General features: G+C 35.8%; 2 protein-coding genes and 1 long non-coding RNA gene across 8 annotated transcripts in view; 2 read left to right on the plus strand and 1 right to left on the minus strand.

Moving 5' to 3' along the window:
• Nucleotides 1-1,482, minus strand: part of LOC141903582 (protein GDAP2 homolog) — a 4,518-nt gene extending 3,036 nt beyond the window's left edge. The window contains exons 1-6 of one of the 2 annotated variants that reach the window (XM_074791777.1): nt 1,422-1,450; nt 1,259-1,321; nt 955-1,171; nt 538-680; nt 307-460; nt 85-173 (exon numbers count right to left, since the gene is read on the minus strand). In XM_074791777.1, coding sequence (XP_074647878.1) covers nt 85-173; nt 307-460; nt 538-680; nt 955-1,151 — 583 coding nt within the window. In that variant the 5' untranslated portion in view covers nt 1,152-1,171; nt 1,259-1,321; nt 1,422-1,450. Of the gene's footprint in view, nt 1-84; nt 174-306; nt 461-537; nt 681-954; nt 1,172-1,258; nt 1,322-1,421 lie in introns of both variants that reach the window. The other variant, XM_074791769.1, reaches the window with a different exon arrangement.
• The window catches only part of LOC141915367 (uncharacterized), a 25,077-nt gene extending 10,805 nt beyond the window's left edge, over nt 1-14,272 (plus strand). The window contains exons 1-11 of one of the 5 annotated variants that reach the window (XR_012620950.1): nt 4,777-6,382; nt 7,056-7,457; nt 7,543-7,685; nt 7,769-7,923; nt 8,194-8,356; nt 8,576-8,843; nt 8,919-9,229; nt 9,332-9,505; nt 9,592-9,755; nt 9,861-10,037; nt 10,124-14,272. This is a non-coding gene — a long non-coding RNA (uncharacterized LOC141915367). Of the gene's footprint in view, nt 1-4,776; nt 7,458-7,542; nt 7,686-7,768; nt 7,924-8,168; nt 8,357-8,575; nt 8,844-8,918; nt 9,230-9,331; nt 9,506-9,591; nt 9,756-9,860; nt 10,038-10,123 lie in introns of those variants that run through there. The other 4 variants (XR_012620952.1, XR_012620949.1, XR_012620951.1 and 1 more) reach the window with 4 other exon arrangements.
• A 136-nt stretch (nt 14,273-14,408) lies between these two features.
• Nucleotides 14,409-17,096, plus strand: LOC141912540 (enolase-phosphatase E1-like). The gene is made up of 6 exons (XM_074803808.1): nt 14,409-14,593; nt 14,762-14,863; nt 15,119-15,315; nt 15,521-15,653; nt 15,920-16,043; nt 16,395-17,096. Exons 1-6 carry the CDS (start codon nt 14,474-14,476, stop codon nt 16,526-16,528), a joined length of 810 nt encoding a protein of 269 aa, XP_074659909.1. The 5' UTR covers nt 14,409-14,473; the 3' UTR covers nt 16,529-17,096.
• Nucleotides 17,097-18,133: the final 1,037 nt, after the last annotated feature.

Below are 18,133 nucleotides of genomic sequence, written 5' to 3' on the forward strand. Positions count from 1 at the left end.
CAGAGGATTGGACTAATACATTTAAAAGTTCATTTGAAAGATACAGCGAGAATTAATATATTCATTGAAAGAATGAAGGCTTACGTAAGGCTATGTGAGTTCCATCTTGAGGGGGATAATTCCTCCTTAATGAATGTATACACGAGATACCAATAGTTCTTATTTCATGTTCTCTACAATAACAGAACAACATCAGTTATTTGTATCTGCTATCAATTTGTAATAAAAAAAAAAGTTCATGCGAATTACGTATAGCGATGATGATTCAAGATCGTGATTTAACAAGAGAAAGTACAAGTGACCTACTTGACGAGTTGCATGACGTTTCTATAGCAGTTAAACAGAGCGCTCTCAGCAGCCGTGCAGTATTTAGTGTTATAACGAGGACCAACTGTATGTATTACATAACGCGAAATCAAATTATATCCTTTCGTTAATTTGGCTTCACCGGTTTTACAAACTGAAAAATAAAAATTGAAATTAACCTTCGCAAAGATTGGAGAAAATTGATGAGAAAACGAATGAAGTTTTCAATACCTCTGATATCTCGTTTTATTTCAGTGATCAGTTCAGGACCAGCTTTGATAAATATTTTCTCTGATATCGGATTACGATCGGTTAATGATTCATTTGTAGGATTCACTAACGCGATAACGTTCAGCCTCGTTTGATCCCCGGTCCTAAAAATAAAATAATCATGTAAAACATCCAGTAAAACATCCAGTATCAGCTCATGTTTTGGTCACCCATCCCCAAGACCATTGAAGGCAGTGTTTGCTTAGGCCCCATCTTCACAAAAAATAACTATCATTTTCTAGTCCTCAAAATCAATTTAGCCTATGATAATCTGAAATTAAATTGATTCAAGAGTTTAATCTTTTCACGGAACGAGACCCAATTATAAAAACGTTTTAACTCTGAAATCCAATCAATTTCTTCATGCCCCATACATACCACAGGCAAACAGTTTTATTTAACTGGTTATCACATGTAAATGGTGACTGAGTCCAATATCTATTTTCAGGTATGTGGATATATTCTGGTATTTCAGTTTCAGCCCATGTTTGTAGACCATTGATATCGATCACCTCTGATGGAGCGCCAAGTGGCTCTGGAGGTACGTCTACAACGCCGCTGTTCAATGGATCCATTATTCACTAGATTTTACAAACTGAAACCAGGACAGATAAAAAGTCAAAGACAACAGTGAACAGTCAACAGGTTGGTTTTGTTTTCAGTTTTGCTGACTGACACTGACAGTGAGTGATTGTTGTTGTTGTTTTTGTGACAATCCGGCAGTTCTCTCGTCCTCTCTCAGTCTCTGTCACGTGAGGACGTATCAGCAGTGGTGACAGTGACAACTTCATCAATTGACAACTTATCAAACAGCTTTTTGGATGAGATGAATACAAAACAATTACCTGATTACAACAATTAGAACACCAATCGTTCCTTACTTATCTCAATCCGACATATTTTCATCATGTGACCGGTTTGATTGAATTGGCTTTCATGAAAACTATGGAAGCCCTGAGACGACATTGCCAGTTGCTAGTTGCCAGTTGCCAAATGCTTCATGTTTGCTAGCTTTGCTTGTTTGCTTGCTTGAGTTGTCTTCGAAAAGAAAGCAGGCTCAAATAAGTTTTTTCCCTTACCAATCTTATCCTTAAACAAGCATTTACATGTTAACGCCATTAAAATACTTTGGAAAAAACAGATACTTTTTAAGACTGAAAACAAGAAACGAAATTCTTAATATGGACTTTCCTAGATTTAGATGATGATGTACCTTTTAATCCAGTCAAAATTAAAGAAAGACATTTGGGTGTTTCAAATAATGAGTGATAAGGGTTCAGCTGGGTACAGGCGCGTATTCAACCCGGCAGTGGATGCAGGACGTACGTCCATGATAGTCTGTACCTAATCATAGTACCTAGCGTCGTTCCACAAACAAAAAACAGTTGTAGGGAACCAGTAATTAGGACAGGTATTCAGACTCTAACGTACATGATAAACTCTGCTGGGTTAACCAGGATACATACAAGAGAGGCAGCTAGAGATACAAAAACAAAGAAACTCCATCGACAATCTCCTTGCCTTAGAGGCCGCTGAGGAAACCACCAATTAAGCATTTAACATGCTAAGAATGCCTGGGTAGACAAATTCGATCGAACTGCATGCAAACCCAGATGGAATTTGGTCAACCTTCCGAACAATGACCAAACAACATCCTAAGACGAAAGACCGCAGTCATCAAAAATCTTAATAATTAACAACCATAGGGCCCATAACATAGGGCTGACCGTACCTATAATAGTACGGGACTTTAGTTTGTGTTACGAGCGTGCGTGAATAGATTCAGTTGAACTGGCGTATAGTAAATTCCATGAGATAATACCCACCCACGATCATTCGACTGTGACCATGTGAATCTGAAAACACAATCGCGTCAATGTATTACGACATAGGCTACTGAATGAAACATAATGTGATTCATACCTTCCACAGCCAAATCTCCAATAGTTTACCACCTAAATTGCAAACCAACCTCCTTGCAGAATGATCTTTCAGGATCGGTTTTGGTTTATTAATGAGAAATATTGTAACAGGCATACTTTCAATATTATGGAAACTAATGTTCAAAACATGTTTTTTTTAATCAGATGTATTTGCCTTTATCCATCGCTTCCTCGACGGATTTCTTCTCAAGATTCTGATAAAATGGCCACCCTGTCCTTGATGTAGACTTAAGGTGCTCATTTTTATGGGACTGTTTGAGTTGGATGACTCCTGACGGTGAACAATCTACGCGCAGTGTCATTTGAACTTCTAGATATTCCCTGAGATGTTATACTCTCTCATTCGACCCGTAACCCTAAAATCTAGCAATTGAGATTTGGATATATTTGCCTAAATCTGTCCTCGTGGTGGCTTCAAGCCCCTTATCAGGCATCGGTTTTATTGGTTGTTGAATTTGAGCAGCCATAATTAAGTTAATTTGATATCCTGAACTATCGATATTTTCCTTTTCGATTTTGTTTACGTTGCTAATTCTTCTTTTCTCGTCAAGGCTTTTGTAGGTGGATAATTTAAGCCTACATGGGTAGGCCTAGTTAGTTGCTTATCTTTGGTGGTAAGCTTTTTTATAGTCGGATGGGCTTATGTGGTTTGTGAAAATATCCGACCGTGAAACTAAACCACAGTCAGGTTACTGACTGGTAGGCCTACCTTTCCTGCTTGCCTTACTTTTTTTTTACTTTTTCATTACCGGTGACGTAAAATTAACAGGCCCTGAGAGGATAACCTAATTTTTTCAAACATTTATTACCCAAGGAGTGTATCACTGCCATCTTTCAGTGGGCCAACGAGTTGTTGTTTGTGAAATCTGGATTCGAACATAATTTGTATTTTGAAGTTTTGAACTATCAACTTTGACGTGGAGAAAGTTTTAAAAAATAGAACAATCTACTGTTCGGATAATTATCATTTAATTATCTAGCTCTACCGCTGAAAATGGATCCAATATGATTTATAGTATTAGGATACCGGTACAAGACACGAACGACGTAAATTAAGCAAGATAAGTAAACTGTAGGCCTTATGAACAAATACGGGTAGAGTACATCGATTAGTTTATGTATTCGCCACAGTATTTAGGGGCAGCACTAGACGATTGAGATTTGACAGAGCTGTGGCATGCGAGCAGGAAATTCATCCGCGATCCTTTTATCTGACACTCACAATTAGATATTAGTCAATAACCCTAGGTCGTAAATCTAATTTGTATCTAAAATAAACATTAAAACATCAATCAAAACGGGTTTTCAACTGACGTGGACTGAAAATCAATATCGTTCAATAAAATATCTACATTTATGTTTGCATTTGATACTGTAGACTGCGGAATTTCTCCACAATCGTTCAATCGAGTACTAGTCTTTGACACGATCAGATGGCGTTCTCTCGAGCTCTTCAGCTTTTGCTGTGTTTCCTGGCGATCTTGTGGCGCGGTGTTTTTCGGAGTGGTGGCGTGGCGCCGGTGGCGGTGGCGGTGGATGGAGTTATGTGTGCGGTGGATGGAGTTGTGTGCGCGGTGGATGGAGTTGTGTGCGCGGTGTGTGCAAGAGGAGTGAATGGAGTTTATATGTGTCGTATGAATGTGTGGTATATTTTATATCTTATTTTTTTCATTATTTTTATTATATTTGTTTTTTCATTTTTTTTTCTTTCATTTCATTCGCCCCCGCCCTCTCAATCTCAGGGTTTCAACTGGCAGCGGCGGAGTCTGAGTTCACTAATGTGGCCTCTTACCAGCTAGTGCTGGAGTGCTGGTGATGCGGATGTTACTACGGGGGACCTACAATCAGAATAAGATGGGGGCGGTAGCAATCTTCGACTGAGGGGGCTGTTGGATCTTTAGGTCCCCAGTTTGGTCCATTCTAGTCTGAATCTGCTGGTTCATTGCCTAAGGCTACCCATTGGCATCTTGCTGATGGGCTCCCCGTTCACCCAGTTTTTCCTCTTGTCATCTGGGTGTCGGTTGTCTTAGGTGGTGTGCTCAATTCTCAATTGGGTCCCCAGTTTGGTCCATTCTAGTCTGAATCGGCTGGTTTCTTCGCCTGAGGCTACCCATTGGCATCTGGCCGATTGGGCTCCCCGTTCACCCAGTTTTTCTCTCTCATCTGGGTGCCGGTTGTCTTTGGTGTTGATGCTTGAAGATCGGATATCCCCCGAAGCCGAAGTTGTTCGTCGCTTCCCGTCTTACTCTGATTGCGGGTCCTCCGTAGTAACACCTGTGTCATCAGCACCCCGCCACTAGCTGGGACGAGGCCACGTTGGAGAACTCCGACTCTGCCGCTGCCAGTTGGAACCCTGAGAACTGGACTTTGCTGTTATCAGCCAGAAGTTCTGTGCTGACTTCTTTCTCTCAGGTTAGATCAAATATGATGTAAAGCCGTTAAAACTATGTATTACCAGCGTCTATATGGTTGTACTTCGATTTAAGCCGTGAAACTGTGTAAATTTTATTTTTCATCCAAGGTTTTTTTCCCCTTCCATCAAAATCTTTCCCAATTTTTCTTGTCGCAGCGGATAAAAACGTCTATTTTGTATTCGTGAACTCTGTAATCTCGAGCATCTTTTGTGTACTTCAAATACATCGTAAACTCTGTATCTTTGATTTCTGATTCAGATCCCTCATCCTGGCCTTTCATCTTTTTCATCATCCACTATCAAAGTTAGATATAGTTGCAAATTCTGTCTTGTTAATTAATAATTATGTACTATTTAATTTCAGCTCATTTTAAGCAAACTTTGGGCAATAGTGGTATATCAGGGGTTGATTTTTACTAATTCCAAAATACAGGTGTTTGATTCTCAGAAAAAAGCCTGGCATTAGGAGGGGCTACTGGTTATTTGGTGGTCATTTCTTACTAGCCTTAAGGCAAAAAAATACAGACATTCTGTTCTAAAAAAAACACTTATCGTGTGGGGAAGAGGTACATGGTTTGGCTGTATATGTACCTAACCCAGACACGAACGGAGCTGGCATAAATTTGTGACACAATAATAGTTAATACTACTGATGATAGGGGTGGTTATGGGATAATTAAAGCTTTCTCAAACCACAGTGGTCAGGCTCTGTCTGACAAACATTTTGACTTAATATATAATATGCTCTCTTCATCTTGTCATTTCGCTAACCAGAAGTCGAACTCCGATGGTGGGAAGTCTGGTGATACCAACATCCGTAATCCGACTCTGGGATTCAGTCCGATGGCACCATTGGACGTTCCAACAACATCATTACCTAGTCAACACGCGGGACAAACAACTTAGAGGATGAATGAGGATATAACTAAGGTTAATTACTCATTAAGGTATTACTTAGATATCTACAATTAAGGTAAATTCAATGATGTGAAATTATTTTGAATTCAAGTACATTGACATTTAAAATGTAGCTGATACATGTGTATCTGAGCACATTACTTATTTATCTGTATCTAAGTGAACCTATTGTGTCTTCATACAGCTGTATTAGTTTTGATACATATTGCCAAAATCATTTAATGCAGATTTACTTCCGATCGAAGGGAGATAAAACAAATCTGTACGTGCACAAATACATTCCTGAATTTGGGAGGGGAAATATTTCAATTTCACTGTGTATGTCAGATTGAGAGCCTTATTCTGACAGGATATCCTGAACTTAGGTCTTATTCCTCTTGCTAATAGCTCTCTTTTACTAACCCCTCTCCTTCAAACTATATTCCAGCATCATGTCTTGCACCGCACCAGGGAGGTCCGGTCATAACAAGGTCTTTTGATCCTTATACACAGTGTACTGTAAAAGGGAAATAAAGATTATATTGCAATTCGGGTAAGGGAATTTCTAATTTACCACTAAAAATGTGATTTTATCTTAAGTTCTGATGAATTCAAATAGTGATGAATTCACCACATCTGAAATTCTACTCGTGTAGGTTTTCAGGCTCCATATAAATATTGTTCGACTGACAATTAATTGTGGCTAGTATGATTACTAATTAATGGATCGCTTAGATATCAGAAAATTAGTTAGAATTAATTCAATATAACGAATTTAAGTTTATTAAAAATAGCGCAGTGGATGAGACGACTGTATCGTGCAATGTTGTCTGCGTCTAACTGGGCCACATGTGTGTGGGATCTGTTGAATCAGTTAGATTTTGGGGAATTCTGGGTTCGTTATTAAGCTAGTTATACATCATAATCATAAGATCATTGTATATATTTTACCAGCAATATTTAAAATTACTGAAATGGATTAGAATACCATTCACTGGGCACAGATGTCTGTGGGAAGAATACATATCTCTTAAAAGTTTATTAAGTGGCGATGAAGTTAATTTAATAATACGAACATTGTAAAGCTGGGAATCGAAATGTATATAGGGGCAATTTTACCAGCAGGTTTGAACTATATGATACTATTAATCAACTAGTCATAAAATGTACAAAATGATCTTCAACCTTGTAATATAGATATTCTAAATCTCGATGTATTAAAATAGGCAGTACCCAATCAGACGCTTGCCGGTTCAGACTGGTTGGAAGATTAATTGAATGCACCGGAACCGAATTTCGCGTTATGTGCTTGTATTTCAAGAAAAGAAAATTTATGTAAAATGGACCGCCGATCACACAACTATATCTGTACTTCGATTTCCGATTTTGAAAAAACTTTACACGGAGAAAGCAAAAGTAAAAAAGTAAAACTTAGACAAAATTATCTTAACCTTGTAAACTTTCGGACTATTTACATGAAAAGAAAAGCAAAGAAATGTAAAATTAGACAAAATTCAAACATTGTAAACTTTCGGACTATTTACACAGAAAAAACAACAAAAGATATGTAAAATTAGACTACCAACTTAGGAGACCCTCGCCGATAATGAACCCGGCAATCATAAAAGGTAACTTAATATAGTTTAAATTATTGCGATAAATTCTAAATGAAATACTTTGTCATTACAGGATATCTTCTTTTAATCATTGCAGCTAAATTTCAACTATAAGAAAAAACCCAGCTTGAGATCAAACACTCGTCCAAAATCGACCAACTGGAACAGCGCACAGCCAACTAGAATCAACCAACCAACTTAGATGATCCACGCCGATAACGAATCCAGCAATCATAAAAGGTAACTTAATATAGATGCAATTATTTCGATTCATTCTCAATGAAAAGTTTTGTGATTACACGATATCTTTGTTTACTCTTCAGCTGAATCCTATCTTCATCAAACTGCCCAGCTTGAGATCAACAACTCATCATATATCTACCGATAAGAACAGCCCACAAAACAATCCAAGCTTAAATCAAAGGCATCAATGAACTTAGAACATTTTAACTGATACGGAACTCAGCAAACTTGAAATGTAAGTTGATATTTTATGGAAATGATAATGATGAATTCTAAATGAAATAATTTGTCATTACAGGCTATCTTCTTTTAATCATAGCAGCTAAATTGCAACTATAAGAAAAAACCCAGCTTGAGATCAACTACTCTTCCAAAATTGACCAACTGGAACAGCGCCATTTGCCAAATTTTTGTAGTCTCTCCTACTGTAAACAGAGGGCGCATGGGTCTGCTGGCATAGCCACTGACCTGTATTTACAGGATATCTTTGTTTACTCATTTTAAGCTAAATCCTATCTATATGAAACTGCCGCTCATGAGATCAACAACTCGTTTAAAATCTGCCGATTAGAGAACAGCACTCAGAAGGGGCCAATTTGAATTGATCTCAACATCCACCAACCAACGTAGGAGATCCTCGCCGATAGCGAACAAAGCAATAATAAAAGGTAAGTTGATATACATGAAATTATCTTATATAATAATACCGAATTGTTGTACCGACTGCTCCGTCGTTACTGGATGTTTTGCCCTGAAAATTTGCCCGATGGTAGATCTCGACGTCTTTTATCGCTTGGGCATGGTGGTTTCCACGGGCTTTCCACTAGTTACGATTAATTCTGAATGAAATATTTGTATTTACAGGATATCTTTGTTTACTCTTTCAGCTTTATCCTATCAATGAACCCGCGTTTGAGATCAACAACTCCTTAAAACTCTGCCGATTAGAGAACAGCGCACAGAAGAGGCATTTAATTACCAAAATCTATGCACCGGTCCACATTGCTGATGTGATATATATCCGGCCATCATTAGTCTTAAACAGTGATGAACTAATGCTACTACTACAACAAATAATTAGGCAGTTGGGGTTCGAAACAAATGTCCGAACACACCGAGGATCCAAGCCAATACTGAAACCAGCAATCGTTAAAGGTAAGTTGATTGACATGGAAATTATGATCAATGCTATATAAAGAATTATGTGAATACAGGATATTTTCATTTCAGTAAAATCTCATCTATAGAAATAGGCCATCCTAAGATTAACTACTCAAAAATCTACTGATTAGAAAAGCCAACGGAAGATTCTAACTTGAATTGAACTCATCAACTACCACAGAAGAGTGCAATCATGAACAGACTACCTAACCGACACTAAACTCAGTTATCACAAATCACATCTATAAGAAAAAGCCCATACTAAGATCAACTAACCTTCTAGAATCTACTGATTGGAACAGTCGACAGAAGTATGCAACTTGAACTTAGAACTCAACCAACTCCAACTCCTAGCCGACACTAACCCGTTATCTTGAAAGGTAAATTGATTTACATGGAATTTATAATGATTAATGCTCTATGAAGAATTGTGTATATTGTAAGATATTGTATAATTACAGGATATCTTTTATTCATTTCAGCTAAATTACATCTATAAGAATATGCCTAAGATTAACTAGTCAAAAATCTACTGATTCGAATAGCCAACAGAATATTCCAACTTGAATTGAATTCATCAACTACCACAGAACGAATTTAACTCATGAACCGACTTAGACGATCCTAGCCGATACTAAACTCAGCAATTTTGAAAGGTAAGTTGATTCACATGGAATCTATTAACATTAATGCTATATGAAATATTGTGTGAATACAGGATATCTCCTTTTGTGCATTTCAGCTAAATCACATCTATAAGAAAAAGCCCATACTAAGATCAACTAACCATCTAGAATCTACTGATTAGAACAGACAACAGAAGAATGCACTGAATATTATAATTGAATTTTACTAATCAACCAACTTAGAACACCTAGCCGACACTTAATCCAGTTATCTTGAAAGGTAAGTTGATTTACATGGAATTTATTATGGTTAATGCTATATGAAAAATTGTGTATATTGTAAGATATTGTATAATTACAGGATATCTTCTTTTATTCATTTCAGCTAAATTACATCTATAAGATCTCTGCTCAGCCTAAGAGTGATTAGTGAAAAATATACTGATTCGAATAGCTAACAGAATATTCCAACTTGAATCATCATCAACTACCTCAGAACGAATTTAACTCATGAACCGACTTAGACAATCCTAGCCGATACTAAACTCAGCAATTTTGAAAGGTAAGTTGATTCACATGGAATCTTTTATCATTAATGCTATATGAAATATTGTGTGAATGCAGGATATCTCCTTTTGTGCATTTCAGCTAAATCACATCTATAAGAAAAAGCCCATACTAAGGTCAACTAACCATCTAGAATCTACTGATTAGAACAGACAACAGAAGATTCCAACTTGAATTGAAATCATCAACTACCACAGAAGAGTCCTACTTGATTTCAACTGCATAGGCCTAGAAGTCCAGATGAGAAATTCAGCCAGCAGCGGTTTATCGCCCAATGACAGATTTCTTCTACAGGTGGAGCAGAGACAATGCGTGTGTTATAATCACTTATTCAAGAGCAGCACAGACAATGCGTATCTCATAAACACTTATTCAGGAGCAGCACAGACAATGCGTACCTTATAAACACTTGTTCATGAGCAGCAACATCAGTAGAATATGTAAAGTATTGATTTATTTTGTGTATTACCTTTTTACAAACTAGTCTGATGTGTAACATGGGTTTCAAAATGCGTCTTAAAATTCACTGTCTATTTGAAGAGACGGAAATAAAGAAATAGTTTTAATGTTGATTAATGAAAATTGAAGATAGATAATTAGGGCTCTGGGCCTGAGAAGGAACTATTCATATTTGAATATTTCAATAAAATGGCATCCTAATTCTTTCATATTGATTAGGCAAACTGTTTTCGATTTGTAAACAGATGTGTCATGTCCTTTGTAATGTGACAGAAAGTTCCTTCTTGGAGTCTCATGAAATCTTCACTCCATTAATTGATGGTATTGATCGCGTTCAGCGTCACGGTTCGACGTAGGTCCGTTGAAATGTACCTAAATTGAGATATGATATCAACAGGATAGTTCAGATAATCTTCATACTTAGTTAAACATAGCTTTGCATCATTTGTAAAAGTGACATAGTTTGGTTTCTTAGAAACCTTGATTCATTTTATATTTCCTAAGAATGAAAATGATTTGCATAGCCTAAATGTTCAAAGGTAGGAGAGGGGTAGTCAGTTAAACGGTTGCAACTTTTAAATGTAATAAAGGAAGTTGATACCTGATTAGTTTGGACTCCTAAACTCGCCCAGCAAGTTTATGGGCTTTGAATAAAGATGTTTTGAAAATGATTCCGTGGCCAAAAAGTGGGATCAATATAAACTGGCTACGCCCTTGAATATCATCACGTAGTCATCATATCATCACATAGACTATAATGTTTGGCAGTGTTCTGTGTACAAATAATAAGTTTATATACCAAAGTGTTGATGTATTTTTTGATACCATAATTTTTTCGAAGGCCTATGAAAGCGATTTGACTAATGAGTAGAATATCTCGATTTTCACATTGAGCTCCCATGTGGATGATCATAGCTAGGTATATGAAAACTTGTATCTTAGTACATTGTATCCACAGAGGTATAAGAGAGGTATAGCTAGGAATAATGTGATATAAAGGAATAAATGATAATGGCCAGCAATAATTTTGATCGTTTTAATTCTGTTTATAGCTGTTTTAACTTCTTTCATCGTCATCCATATCATAAGGTTGAGTGGCTTTCAATGATCGCTTAACTCCAAATCGGGGTGTTTAATGATAAACGATTATTTAGGTGCAGCAGTGAATTTGTAGCACTTTTTTAAAGTGAGCCCATATTTCCACCGGTAAGAAATTCCCGATGATGTAAATAGTAAAAAATTGTACAAAATACATAGAACATAATCAAAGAAGTAAATAAATAAAAAAAACAATGAATAAAAAATACATAACAAAATAAATATTAAAAAAAAAAACAAATCATAACTAATAAAAAAATAAACAAAAACGAACAAACAATTAGTTAACTTCCATGATTATACTTACTTAAAATCATAATAAAAAAATAAACAAAAACGAACAAACAATTAGTTAACTTCTATAATTATAGGGCCTTCATCATCAGGAATTTTTTTTGAATAACTTAATCTAATCATTAAAGGTTGTTCTTCACATGGAACAACCTTCTCTAGAGTTTCCCAACCTCTTGAGATCATTTCTGTTGTTGTTTTAAGCATTCTATCGGACAGTTAGTAATAAACAAAACAAATAACCATAAACCTTAACTAAACCAAACACACTAAAAAAATATCTGTTTCGATAGAATGCTTCAAATAACTGATGAAAGATCACCCGCCCTTTTACCTATAGCACACCCTGTCACTGCTGTTACTGTTGATCGTTTTAGGGATAATATCTGGGAGATTTTACATTTTACTTTATTTCAGAAAGAATGTTAAACAGCTATAAATGTGATTAGTTATCGATAGTAAAATTATTGTCATATTTTCAAATAACTTTGTATTAAATGTATCAAATGTACGAACTGATAATGTTTGAAAATCTTAAGTTAAGACGAGGGACAGCGGAAGCGCGACATTGTAGGTTTTGTCTCTTGTTTAAATGCTTTTATGTTGAACTGTTATTAAAATACAGTCCATTTGTTAACAAGGTACTTAGATGATAATTCCTCGAGTAAATACCTATCATTTAGCAAGGTGTAATTTTTGTCATGAGAATAAAACGACACATACGTGTTCATTATTCATCTTAAAATTTTTTGGCTGTTTAGTTAGGTTTATAGCAACCATCAAACTGAGGTTTTATCGAATATAGAGGAGCATTCTTTTCTATAAATAAGGAAATATGAACAGTGTTGATTAGTAAATTGTCCTAGCTATGTTTTGATAGCTATTGTCGGTTTTACAATATATGGGGCCCGATTCAAATCTGCACGCGATGCATTCCCGATCTTGAAAAGTTATCGAATTCAGTTTAATTGTAGATATCTCAGTGATCTGTTATTTGTAATTTACCTAGATATATGGATAGATGAAATATGATGATACTCAATATATCTTAATTAAAAAACCTTCAAAATACTTTGCATTAAACGTAACAATGTTGAGAAAATAACATTGATAATGTTCGAAAACCTCAGGCAAGGTTGGCAAAACTCTAGCTATCTTACTTAAAACTCTAGTTATCTTGTAAAATAATGTTAATGGAAATGAAAAAATAAAGATTGATTAGTTAATCTCAAGCTTTCAAGATTGAATCTGTAGGTTTTATTAGTTTTAATGCTTTTATGTTGAACTGTTTTTCGAATACAGTTCACTCATTTGTTAACGAGTAACTTACAATTCCTCAAATACAAAGCAAAGTTTGCGAAATTTCGGTTTTCTTTTAAGAATAATGTTTAATGAAACGAAATTAGAGATTGATTATTTGAGAGAGCGAATTTGTGGATTTATGGAGTTTTAATGTTTATATGTTGGAGATATGTTATGTAGTTCTTTGATGATTGATGATACATAAACAGAGTATCTTGAATATCTCTTACATTGTCATTTGAAGAGTTGATATGATAAAATGCTTCATATTTCATGAAATAGCCAAATGTCACTTACGCCCAGTGATTTCATGAATGTCAAATTAATAGTCTTAGACATTCAGACTGGTCCCAATTGTCAGTGTTTTATGGATCAAAGTTTACAATTCTTTGTGTTATATTATTATTATCCTATTGATTCAAATTTTCTGAATCAGTTGTAGTCGAAATGTTTTTGGTGAATAAAAACCTTGAAATACCTTGCAGTAGCAATTGTGATGTTAAAGGCTAGTACGGTAATCTTATTTCTTGGATAAAAATAAAGCTAAAAATGATACCTTGTTTTTCCTGATCGGCCAGCTGTCATTTTGTAAATAACAATGAAATTTGTATTCAGTTAATCTCTATAACTGCCGAAAATGTTATGGTTAGCTTGATCATGATTTTAAAGTAATACCTATAAGGTAGATAGGCAGCTGGCCGGGTCAACTTTTAAGAGTAAAAATGTAAATCAGATTGATTCAACATTAAATCTTACGCTTTCCAGGGTAATTGGCCAGGTTTACCTCTGGTTTTAGTGCGGGGAGCCATGGACTCTAACAGTTTAGAGACCATGGTTGTTGCCCATAGACATTTCCGTTTAGAGTCTATGGTTGGACCAGGGATGTATAAACTCTAGTTTATAGTTTATGCGTCCATGGTTGGACTGTTTTTGAAATACAGTCCACGTGTTTGAGGAACTTACGTTATAATTCCTCGAGCAAATACCTGGCATTTTGTATAATTATTGTATGATAATAAATATGTTTGTTTGAAATTCTTTATTTTATTCATTAAGTTAATAAACTATTCTGAACTTTGTTAGTTGACCAGTCAGTGGTTTTTTGCAATCCACCTCTTTTTTCAACCCAATATTTCCACCAACATTGTCCGGAGACGAGGATGTGCGGAAAACATGATGATGCGATACCGCCAGGTGGCAGCACTGTACGGCAAGAGACGCGTCTTTCTTTGTTATAATTTTCGCCGGTTTTATTTTCCATCTGTTTTACTCGTTTTAATAATGGCTGAAGCTGTAGTGAGTCAGAAAAGAAGTATCAGCGAATGTATCGATCATTTAGAAGGTGTTAAAGTGGTTTTACTCGATATCGAAGGAACGACCACCCCGATTACATTCGTTAAAGTAAGTTCGATTCTACTAAAACTGGTCTGTTCAATATCCGCTCAGTTAGTCTGAAAACCAGTCGTTGTTACCGGCTCCCTACAACGGTTGTTTGTAGAACGACGGCTAGGTACTAGACTACCGCTCAGTCTAATCCAAGTTATTCTATTCATTCGTTTTATTTTATAGGAAAAGCTTTTCCCCTATGTAAAAGAGAATGTCGAAGAATATTTGAATACTCATTACGATGAGGATGAATGCCATGAAGATATTAAAGTGCTTCGAGAACAGGTACGTAAAACATTATTAAGCTTGCCACCAACTCACTGAGCCGATGATTAACATATAATGATTAAGTAACTAATGTCAGAGTAAAATATATGATAGATAAGCCAAGGCCTCCTCTCCAAACCTCATTTGTGAGAAGTTAGTAGTTATGTTTTCAGACATACCTTCTTTTAGCCTTTGTTACCCCAAGATTGTCTGGTAGGTATCGAGATTATCTCTCCCTAGCCTGTACACAGTCCTGTGTGATTTTATTTGAAGGCTTTGAAAGATGAAAAGGAAGAAGTAGAAGGCGTCGTAACAATACCGAATAAAGATTCCGAGAAAGATGAAATTATTAAAAAAGCCGTTGAGAATATTCTATGGCAGATGTCTCTCGATCGTAAAACAACCGGTCTTAAACAACTTCAAGGTCACATATGGAGGCACGCGTATAAATCAGGAAATATAAAATCTCCGTAAGTATTTTAGATTTTAGGACAAATAAGAAAAGTAGTAAGTTTCTCATCATTTCTGATGGTATTGTTTTCTGTGCGATTTTCTCAGAATTTTTTAAATATATTTTGAAATTTTGAACTGATAAGAAACTAGTTATTTTATTTAGCCTTACTGTGTTTATTGATATTCAGTATTTTGAGAAATTATACATCATTGTTATTTCAGAGTTTACGAAGACGTTTCAGACGCTATGAAGAAATTAACTAAAACCGATCGGAAAGTTTATATCTATTCATCAGGGAGCGTTGAAGCTCAGAAATTGATATATCGTTATTCCGATCAGGGAGATTTAACTGAGGTCAGTACATAGTTCATCAAATATGTGTCCACACAGACTGACCACTTCTCCCTTTGTACTGACAAAATACTCCTCGTATTATTGGATGTTACACAATCGTCATTCTCTCCAATTCTACTCCAATTCATCGTGATAGCGACCCATCCCTGCTCCAACTGCCCAGGAGTTAGAACACTGGAGCAATCTCAACGGTCGCGCATGATCCGAGAGGGAAATGAAATATCAATATTAACATCACAGGTTAAGATCTATGATTCTAATTACAGTATCTGTCTGGTCATTTCGATACAAAAATTGGAGCTAAAGGTGATAAAGAAAGCTACACAAAGATAGTCGAGGAGATTGATTGTAAACCTGAAGAAGCTCTTTTCTTGACTGATATTCCTAAAGGTAAGTAAAGCTTTCGATGAACTATGAAGAGTTCGTACCCCGCTGTTTAAATGTTGGTATATTTATAATCACATGGTTCCTACAAATCAGGGAATTCCTGATTGCACAGATAATCAGGGAATTCTGACTCATTTCTTGAAAATCGGGGAATTTGTATTTTTGTTTTTGGTGTCTTGTTGGTCTTGCTAGTGACGAGTGGCACGAGGAACCATTTGATAAGAAACAGTCCCCAATGCGGATATCTTATGATTTGATCGAGGAATTATTGAGCAAGGATTGCCTGATCTTTTAAGAACCCTGTGTAAGTAGTAAGGTTTTGAAATTAATTTTTATCATCTTATTTTTGTACAGAATGCAAGGCTGCATTAGAAGCAGGACTGAAAGCTTGTGTCGTTATCCGTCCTGGGAATGCAGAATTAACCGAAGATGAAAAGAAAACCTACAATCAAATCTCTTCTTTTGCAGAGTTATTTCCTGAAAAGTGAATTCATTTTCTGTTTATTACGAGTAATGGAATTACTCTGTAACGATGTAAGACATAATCATTTCATACAATTCACAAACTATTGTATCATCGAGCTAAAGGTATTGAATTTTTGTTAAAACAGTGATTAGCACGATATCTTGTTTAGCATTCAGGATATTTTGATTTACGATCTTTAAATGTCTAGTGTGACAAGATGAAATAATTTTAGAGGTTCAGGGTAATTGAAATGTCGTGCATACAGAAAATGATCAGTGGAATTTAAGATGGCAGCAAAATTCAATGTTGTATCGTGTTAATAATATTGTGTTGATTGTTGTATTTATTTGGTACTTTCTGCCACAAGTATTTTGTATCAGGGCATTTTATCTAGGCTGTCTGTCATTAAATCAATGGCTAATTTCAGTTGAGATGAGTAAATTATTTAGTTGATCTTCCAACCAGATTTTGGTAATGAATTGACTTTTATTCTCCCGGTTATTTTAACCCAATATTTATGGGTTTCGACAAGTTTTAAACCACCGCAGTTGATTTCCAGCATTATGCATTGTCTCATCGCTGTATTTTTATTACATGTTGTGCTTCGATTTATCGAATAAAAGTAAATTTGAAAAATATTAGAATCATGTATTTCTTGTTTTTATGATTTGATGGAGTGGTGGTAGAAGTCTATTGTTTGCCAGGCAGTGGAGGAACCTTCAAATGTCTTTTTTCCTCATCAGCAGAACGGTTCAAAGATACATTTATCTAATGAAATACCATTCATCATCATCATTTTACAGTTGTATGAGGAATTTTTCCTTTGGACTTAATTGAATGGTGAGGGCTTGCGTGTGTGTACTTAGTCGCACCAATGTTTGTCAAGGAGGGATTTGAATTGTTCACGTCTCTTATAATTAATCTATTTTTCTGACTCGAATCCATTCTACCTACCTGTTGCTCTAAAGGATTGATTGCCCGAGAGAGTTCTAATGGACGAATATCGTATGAAAGGGTACAGCTAATGAACGGTGCAGGTTACACATGACTGGTCGAGTCTCGGGTACAACTTACACTTTCAAACCGAGGTGATCGTAACAATTCAGTAGCGAAGTGGTAAGTACGCTAGGTTGTAGTGCTGAAGGTCGTGAGCTCGAAACTTGTGGTGGCCGATTATTTTCCGTCCAATTTTTGATTTTTGATTAAGCTAAAATTACCAAACAACAAGGATTCAACATGATGATTTTCGATTACAAAATATTTCGTGGATGAAGTTCTGGATATAGCATTAACGGCATTAGCCTTTATTGTAAACTGAAAAGTTGATACATTTTATTTGCTTTTGTAATCAGAGCAAGGTAAACACGAGTCCCTGTGCGAGTGATGACCCCAACTTCGACCTCCATTTTTGCAACATTCGATGTAATTAACCAGTACACCATGAAATCCTTTAGCATTTCCATGATGACAGTGATGACCTTTATAACAGAATTTCTCCATTTCTATCACTTCTATTTTAAATATAGATCAAAATTGTTTTTATCATTTTTGAAATACTGCTCGAAGATATAGGTGAAATACTGGATTCTAACCTGTTCTACAACCCGCACCGGTCCAACCATCGCAA

Source organism: Tubulanus polymorphus, chromosome 1 (assembly GCF_964204645.1).
Source record: "Tubulanus polymorphus chromosome 1, tnTubPoly1.2, whole genome shotgun sequence".
Lineage (NCBI taxonomy): Eukaryota > Metazoa > Nemertea > Palaeonemertea > Tubulaniformes > Tubulanidae > Tubulanus > Tubulanus polymorphus.

Excerpts from the sequence above, each read along its gene's own strand:
- LOC141912540 (XM_074803808.1), top strand. The coding sequence starts at position 14,474 with ATGGCTGAAGCTGTAGTGAGTCAGAAAAGAAGTATCAGCGAATGTATC. Across the intron at positions 14,594-14,761 it reads CCCCGATTACATTCGTTAAA|GAAAAGCTTTTCCCCTATGT; the intron begins GTAAGTTCGATT and ends TTTATTTTATAG. Across the intron at positions 16,044-16,394 it reads CTTGACTGATATTCCTAAAG|AATGCAAGGCTGCATTAGAA; the intron begins GTAAGTAAAGCT and ends ATTTTTGTACAG.